The sequence below is a fragment of the Octopus bimaculoides genome, chromosome 12, assembly GCF_001194135.2.
Source record: "Octopus bimaculoides isolate UCB-OBI-ISO-001 chromosome 12, ASM119413v2, whole genome shotgun sequence".
Classification (NCBI taxonomy): Eukaryota; Metazoa; Mollusca; class Cephalopoda; order Octopoda; family Octopodidae; genus Octopus; species Octopus bimaculoides.
The window spans coordinates 54,115,068-54,124,410 of record NC_068992.1 but is presented as its reverse complement, the minus strand read 5'-3'; the positions used below and the strand labels follow the sequence as shown (position 1 = coordinate 54,124,410).

At 36.2% G+C, this 9,343-nt stretch overlaps 1 protein-coding gene across 1 annotated transcript in view; it reads right to left on the bottom strand.

Annotated features, from left to right (window-relative positions):
* The window catches only part of LOC128249177 (uncharacterized), a 227,017-nt gene extending 218,253 nt beyond the window's left edge, over window positions 1-8,764 (bottom strand). The window contains exons 1-2 of the mRNA XM_052972048.1: window positions 8,702-8,764; window positions 6,328-6,400 (exon numbers count right to left, since the gene is read on the bottom strand). Coding sequence (XP_052828008.1) covers window positions 6,328-6,400; window positions 8,702-8,764 — 136 coding nt within the window. The remainder of the gene's footprint in view (window positions 1-6,327; window positions 6,401-8,701) is intronic.
* Between the last annotated feature and the right edge of the window lie 579 nt (window positions 8,765-9,343).

The following is a 9,343-nucleotide window of genomic DNA, read 5'->3' as shown; positions in this document are numbered from 1 at the left end:
TTTATGTGTGTGCGTGCATGTGTGTGTGTGTGTGTGTGTGTGTGTGTGCGTGTGTGCGTGTGTGTGTGAATGAGAAAATAGTGTATGTGTCAAGTGAGATAGAAAAAATTGGAAATAACTATTTATGAATGTTTATCTAAATAAATATTCATGGATCTATACAACAGATAGTTCCGTTCCTAATATACGCATGCATGTATGTGTATATATTGATACACTTTCACGCACACATACTCACTCACATACAGACATATACACACGTTAAGCCTAGGCAATAATTTCAGACATGGTCAGAAACCTCTAGTCACGCAAGGTCAAACTATTGCTTCTTGGACACAATTGCGTCGATTAAATAAATGTTTATCTTAATATATATTTACATAAATATACAAACACACATATTCACATACATATTCCCTGGCAAATAGACATACCCACACGAACATTTGAATAGTCGCATAATAATGTTTGTTCATTCGTATTAAAAATATAGTCTGTATATAAACAATTACTTTATGGCAGTCACATATTAACCACTTAAAAACACTCACAAAACTGCTACAATGATTTTTATGGTATTTCTTAAAGTACATTCCGTTATGTGGTATAAAAGTATATACACTATATTACAGATTGGATTGCATTATCATAGATTAAACCGTGTCGAAAGATTTTGTCGCAATCCTGTGTCCAGGTCAATTAGAACATCACCACTGTAGCTCATATTTCATGTCTGAAAAGTATGCAGTGAAATTTTTTTATGTGAATATGCACTTCAGGGGTTCAAAAACCAAATGCAAATTGACAGGTAGTGATGACTAAGAAATCCGATAATTTCATGTAAACAACCTATATAGCATAATCGGTCTACACAATATCCTCATCCATTATCTTTTGACGTCCACATTTCCATACTCGCATGGATCAGACGGAATCTGTTAGGGCAGATTTTCTACGAAATGACGCCTTTCCTGTTCTCAAACTCCTACCTGTTTGTAAACAATGTAATAATTTTCATGGCCAAACGTTTTTTAATGGAATTCTTATAACGAACGACATCGTTTGTATGACAGTGAAGATCGTTTACAACCATCTTATGATGTTATAAAAGGGCATAAAAAACGCGTGAGCCTCTGTCAGTTTCTGTCTACCAAAGCCACTCCCAAAGCTTTGTTTGACTCGGATTTATTGTAGAAAATGCTTGCTCAAATTACAGGGCAATGGTTGGAAAGCATGCATTTTAACCACACAGCCACATCTGTGTACACAGTTTATATAATATAAACCTCGTACACATATTTTATATCATATGAAAACAATCACTTTTACGGGTAAACATGACTGCCATTGATGCATGAAATGAGATTTACGAATAGATCTTTCACAATCTCTAAATTGGCTTTGCTGCTTCTGTTCGTGAAGATACGACGAAAATAAAGCATCGATAGACCCACGTTGTTGCCTGTGTTCTTCTTGGCAAGCACCCATCACCCTTTTATTGCCTTTGTATGGAAATTATGGCATGCCAATGTCGTAACTTCCGGTTAAATTAATTTCATAATTTTTAAAATCCCCTAAACTTTATGTTAATCGAATTTTGATACTTTATAATAGATTGTGCTGTTACGAAATAAACGAAATGTAATTATAATGGCTTGTGTGTTTTAACCCTTTGAACCTGCTAGTAGGCGTTAGCGGACGTGATTTCATTTGACTATACCCTTAGAAGACGCATAAGTGGGCAGCCTCATGGAAAGCCATGTTTATGGCTAGCTAATTAGTAGAAGAATCATTATTTTTCAGATGTAAAACTGTCGGCTCAAAACTATGTGGCCAACCTCTTTTGCATCTTCTATGGGCTATAGTCAAATGAAACTGAACCTGCTAAAGCATACTAAAGCCTACTAGCGGATTCAAATGTTTAAATGGCTTCAACATCCTTGGAATCATAGGGTCCAGGGTCTCACTGAATAACGTCTTGGGCAAATGCCATTTTCTGTAGCTTAAGGTCGACCCCTCCTCCCCTTGTGTGTATGGAGCGGTGTGGCTTATTGGTTAGGATGCAGGACTCATGCTCGTACGATTGTGGTCTCGATTTATGGACCAGGCAACGCGTTGTGTTTTAGAGCAAAGAACTTCATTTTATGTTGCTCCTGTCCACTCAGTTGGCAAAAAATGAGTTATCCTGTGACAGACCGGCGACCTTTCTAGGTGGGGGAATATATACATGTCATGGAATCCGGGAAACCGGCCCTTATGAGTCGGCATGATTCGAGAAGGTAACTTTATCTTTACCTTTACCATACTTTGTGAGTAACTTTGGTTAAATGGAAACTGCATAGAAGCCTGTTTGATGGAGGTGTGCTACTATGTCATGCTGAGAACGATGTTAAGCGATACATATGTCTACGAAATGAGCAGCAACTCATGTTGACTCAGGAACAATTGATCGTACATCTGAGATAGTCGAGGGATTATTGTACATACCTAGACATACACACGCACACAGTTAAAACTTATATATGCCAGAATTATATTTGTTTAGGCCTATATTGGCCCTGCATGGGAACTTCAAAGAACTTCAAGCAATGAAGTAACCAGCCAATGAATCGTTTTTGTTTTCAGGACAATTTAATTGCTCTTTCTGCTTGCTAACAGAGTGAAAGCTCTCGTAAAGTCTATCTCATTGGTTTCTATTGCACACAAAAATATTCAAACAATATCTGAATGCATTTAAATTCTTCAAGTATTACTGTACAACAAATGAAGAATTGTGGCTATTTGAACACAGCTGCTGCAGTACCTTGACCTAATCGTAACACGGAAAGGAGAGGATAGTCACCTTACTAGTTTGCAGCGGCGCCAAAAACGGAAATTTGCATATCATTCAACGTCAAGGGTGCTGTCGGTCTTTTTAAGATATTAATTTTGTGAAATATGGTCTCTCTTCCCTGCTCCCTCTCTCCCCCTTTTTCTCTTTCTCACCCCAGGGAGTGAAGCCGTTAAAAGCTTTCAACTATTTCCAGGAGTTCAGCTGGTGCGAAATGGCAATGTTCTTTATGTAAAGACTGTTAAGTACTTCCGACTATCTATCTATCTATCTATCTATCTATCTATCTATCTATCTATCATATTGCCTATAACACACACACACACGCATACAACACACACACACACATACAACGCACACACACACACACACACACACACATATGTGTGTGTGTGTGTGTGTATTTATGTGAATATGTACGTTTGTGTGGGTCAGTGTATATGCATTTATGAACCTATGTATGTATGTATGTATGTATGTATGCATGTATCTTCCCACGCACAAATATATGCATGTATGTACGTTGTATCGAAGCCCACCAGTATGTGTGTGTGTGTGTGTGTGTGTATGTGTGTGTGTGTGTGTGTGTATATGTGTGTGTGCTGTGCAATTTTTATACTGCAAATTAGGAGTTAGATGAATAAATAAATGTCTACACCAATAAATACCAGACTGATTTAAATACTGGAGCCGATGTCATCGACTTAAACCTCGAAGGTGGTACCCCCGCCACGCCATAGTTTGATGATTGACGGTAGTAAATTAATAAAAGAATTATATCTTATATTCCATATGTCCATGTAAAATATACTTATGACAGCCATTACATGTAATCTAAACAAATTTTCTTTCAATACGCACATCTTAGCACGCTAGTCTCAGACACGAGCATATATATACGGATACATATGAATGTTTAAACTACAGTTTACACAATAATAACAACAAGAACACACATACGCAGACACATGCACACACAAACAAACAAACATCCACACGTATACACTTTTGTAAATTCGCTACGTCTCTCTCGATTTCTTTTTGTTTTCTCTTACAATCATACGCATATGGCGTAGTGGTTAAGAGCGCGAGCTATTAACCCCAAGATTCCGAGTTCGATTCCAGGCCGTGACCCGAATAATAATAATAATAATAATAATAACAACAACATCGAAAAATACCTTAGAAATAGGAACCCAGGTTCGAAATTTCCCCAAGACACCTGATGAAGGCTGGAGGGTATATCAACCGAAACATTGTGTTGACAGCGAACAAGATGAGGACAAATATTCGTCAAATATAAATAATGTAAATAATGAATCATTCGTATATTCAAAACTCTAATCATTCACACACATTTAGATACATACATACGCACATACATACATACATACATACATACATATTCATATATATGCCTTATTTATATATGTGAACACATCTTTACGCATTAAAATATATATATATATATATGTCTGTGTGTATGTGTGTGTGTGTGTGTGTGTGTGTGTGTGTGTGTGTGTGTGTGTGTGTGTGTGTGTGTGTGTGTGTGTGTGTGTGTGTGTGTGTATGTGCGTGCGTATATGTGCATGCATGCACATTTATAAAATCTGACTCCGTGCCTATGTATGTGTCTGTCTTTCATTTCCACACATAAACACTCACATATTAAAGAAGAAAGCTGGCTCACAAATGTATTTGTAATGTTTTGTCTATCTGCTTGCCTGTCAGCCTTTTCTCTTTTCTTTTGCTTCCCTTTCTTCTTCTATTTGTCTCAGCCACAAGTACACACACACACACACACACACACACACACACACACACACACAAAGCATAAATTCAGTCTTGTACATTGAAAACATACTCAGTATTAGCCTCTTAGCTGAGATGCAATAAATAGTTTTACATAAAAATTAGCAAACCATTAGAATTCTCTCCACATTGTTCAAGTAGCATGAAAAAAAAAATCCTGGGCGTAACTAAGAGCTACTTTTGAACGTGGCTTCACTGGTGCAATGAAGTGGGTCCTGATATCATATGAACCAAGTAGTGTTTGCCTACAAAACTTAGCTTAGCTTACTAATACTAATTATTACTGGGTAATATCCTCTGGTATGCAAGAAAACGTGTGATGATCTGCATTATTTTATAACCTACATTTTTTCTTTATTTTTCGAATTCTGTGATGAAAGGCAAATATCCAAAACGTTAGAATTTCTATCCTTTCCCGCGCACGGTAATCTAACACTTCTCTAGATTTCTATATTCAGTATTACTGCAGTCATAAATATATACTTTCTCGTACGTAGCTCTGAAAATCATAGTTATATTTAAATTTCAGAGAAAAAAAAATATTAATAAAACGCGGATAGTTGATACTGCACCAGCTTGGCCACACTCCAATAGCTGGAAGCACTAAAATATTTATTGCAGTGGATTCCGCATAGGCCAGGCCTAGTCACACAGATCAATGATAAAAATTAATTCAAGCCATAATCATTCCATCTTTATATGTTCAGACATAATGTATACAGGGGCTAGCATGGCTGTGAGATTCAGAAGCTCACCTTGCAACCGCGATGTTTTGGATTTGGTCCCACTGTACGGAAGCTTAGGGTAGTGTTCTCTACTAAGCCCCTAGCCGGCCAATGCATTGTGAGTGAATTTGAATGATAGAAACTGGGTGGAAAACTGTTGTATATGTATGTGTTTAGGGCTATATATATATATATATATATATATATCTATAATAATGGATACGTGCATGCATGTGTGATTATAACTATGATTAGGAATTGTTAGGCTAAAGGAAATTAGGAAGTAAATGGATACGCATGTACAAAATATCCTGAATAAGTAAAATTTTGTAATTAAGGGCAAATATCCAAAACGTCACAAATTTTATCTATTTCCCACGCACGGTAATCCACCACTTCCCTACATTCCTATATTCTGTATTGCTGCCTTCATAACTATATGCATTAGTAATAGTAGTAGTAGTAGTAGTAGTAGTAGTACGCTGAAGAAGCGAGTTACTGCATCCACAATTTGTTGGTGACTCCCTAACCCTGGTGGATAACGCCATTGCCCCACTCAGGCGACAATCTTCTTGCCCAATGGGGCTGATTCGGTGGTCATGACTGGTGAGCGTTTTTCGAGATCGGAGTGCAAATCCTACCTTAAACATTTTTTGTCGCCTTTAAAACGACACGCAGAGGAAGCGTTTGATCTAGTCTTTGACATGCCGGTCCCCTCACAAGTCTAGGGTAACGCGAAATGAAATATTTTGCTCAAGAACACAACACACTGCACAGTTAAAGAATCGAACCTTCGACCTTCTTTATTCTTGAGCAATAAAGTAATATATCAATCAAGAACTGGATCCGATATAATAAACAATGCACGTCCATCCCCATGTTCATAGTCTTGTACCAATACTGGAAATGGCTGTCATCAATTTTCACACACTTTCACATGCACCTGCTTCATCACATCACCTGGTTCTAATAATGATAGAATTCTTATATTATACCATAAAGTGTAATTATAAGTTGTTATTAAACTAAATATCTGGGAAATATACATATAAAAATGTTTTTATCAAAAATAAGAATTAACCTTTTACTGCATCCATTTCTTGTTGGCGTAAAATTTTAAAAAAAATATATATAAAAAAGAGAAAAGAAAACTATCTTGGAGAGCATACTTATTTGAATGCTGAATTTCACTTCTGGAAATTTTCCACATAATATCATTTCGTTTTTAATTGGGTTGAATAGAATTTTTTTTATAAAATATAAAGATATTACAATTTCTACCGCACTTTTAACATAAACCGCGAGGCTATACATATATTCTGGAGAAAGAAGTAACGAATATGGTGGATAGCTAAATCATCCGCTTCATTACAAGAGCCAATCAAATTTGCCCGGAGGCTAAATTTATAACATTGTACTAATTCTACTTCTATTAGGTTCTGTATTCAAAACGTTTTCCACATTTTGAAGGTATTAAAAAATTTATTAAAGTTTATAGAACTATTAATTTGTGTAGGCCTTGCGTCTAATTAGAAACCCATTATTTTCTGTAATCATAGCAATAAGTTGTTGTTGATTACAGCATCAGGTCTCACCTGATTGATTACTCCAGTGGTCACAGCTTTACTAGCTGCGAGCAAGTTATGTTTTTTTGCAATACGTTGTGTATTTAATGCTACATCATAAAATATCACAGATACTATTTGTTCGGTGACGGGGTACGTTAAGGGATAAGCAAAGAGAAATTTGGTTACTATTTGTAGCAAATTCATTGACCACTGACAGATGGCGTTTTTAGTTCGCGGATGGAGGCAGTTGTAGCTTTGGGTAGAAGTAAGTTCTGTTCTAAAAACGATCCCCTGGGATCTTATCTAGATGTCTCTGACATCTCTTTTTTCTTTAAATCATACCTAGGGCACCTACAATAACAGGAACAGTTCTCGTCTTAAGACGCCATATCTTTTTTATTTCAATTTCCAGGTCCTTATATTTACTTCATTTGTCAAATTCCTTGACGGATATATTTTTATCAGTGGGAACACTTACATCTATTTGTGTACAATTATTTTCTTCCTTGTCTTTAATTATTATGTTTGGTCGATCAGCGTTGATCATTCTGTCAGTGTTGACTGGAAAATCCCAGAGGATAGTGACATTTTTACCTCCAACAACTGGCTCAGGATGGTGTTCGTACCAGCAAGTAGGAGTGCTGATTTTGTAGTGTTGACATATTTTCCAATGTAAATACTGTTCTACCCTATTATTATTATTATTATTATTATTATTATTATTATTGTGAGTTCGCAGAATTGTTAGCATGTTGGACAAAATGCTTAGAACATTTCTCCCACCTCTTCACATTGTGAGTTCAAATCTCGTTGAAATCAGCTTCGACTTTTACCATTTCAGGGTTGTTAAAATAAAGTAAAAATCAAATACTGGAGACAATGTAATTGACTGCCATCCTCCTTCGAAATAAGCAAGAATTTAAAAAAAATCTCTTGATGATTAGTGAAAATAACTAAAACATGTTTGACGATGTCCCATTTTTTTCACCGTGTTATATGCACAGGAAGTTGGTAATTTAAACGAAATGGTTCCTGGATTAAATTGTCAAGATATTTAGTTTGATATATATCTCAGGTGAACCTCAAGCATTTCACTGTTTGCAAAATGACAGACGTAATCAGGTAAATTATAATCGGAAGTGTTGTTGTGTTAATCCCACGCAGCTCTCGTCTACCTTCATTCACATCGAGATAAGTAGCTAAAGTGAAACGGAACAGTATGCGCTAGACTATGAAATAATCTAGCAAAATTTTCCCAAGAGGTATTTGTCATTAGAAGAGATAAGCGGGTAAATATTTGTACGCTTTTTCTGTGAAATATTTGTAACATGATATTTGTGTTACAGACCACCCTTCTTCTTTACTTGTGTTCTCATGGCATCTTTCTGTTTCACTTTACTTGAAATGCCACGTAAATTTGTACCATTTTCATATGTAGGCATTGCTCATAGCTAACGTTCTTATATCTTGAGTGTCTTTATATTTTTTATTCAATGGCTGTAATAAACAACCTCCTATAGAGTATTATCTTAAACATTCCTTTTCTCCACCTAGTAATATGTAAGGAATCAAACTAAGCTGCAAGTAGCATCAGGGTAAATCTTCCTTCCCTCTCGTAATCCTCGATTCTGCTTAGTTACACACTAGAAATTTCGATTGCATTTATCTTATTTATCTCCCCTGTAATAAAAAAGACTGGTAATAAATTTTATATGACTTCTTTATCAATTCCATGATTCTATTGTAAAATGAGGAGCTTCACCAACCTTGTAATTATTTTTGCTATTAGCTCCTTCACTCTCATGAGTACATTTACCCCCGTTCTGCATACTTATCTCTCTCTCTCTCTCTTCCATTCTTTCTCCCCCTGTCTTTCTTTGCATGGAAATGCAACTAACATAGCCAGTTATACACACACACACACACACACACACATATATATATATATATATATAGAGAGAGAGGTAGAGAGACAAAGATATGTGTATATAGGTATGTATATATTTATATGTTCATGTAAATAGATATAGGCGTGTAGATGTGGGTATCTATACGGGTGTATTTATATGTATATAAGATACATACAGCCCTAGAACAACCAAAATCTTGTGAGTGGTTCTACAAGGCAAGAACTGAAAAAACCTGATTGTATAATGTAAATATGTGTGCGCAAGTTTGTATGTGCGTGTGTGTGTGTGTGTGTGTGTGTGTGTGTGTGTGTGTGTGTGTGTGTGTGTGTGTGTGTGTGTGTGTGTGTGTGTGTGTGTGTGTGTGTGCGTGTGCATTAGTGGTGTGAACGTGTAATTTGTCACATCGGCTTGTTGCTGCTCGAGAACGTGTAAAAGTAAACCATGTTACTTCATTTCTAAAGCGTGTTTCAGGAAATAAACATGATATAGCTTACACGG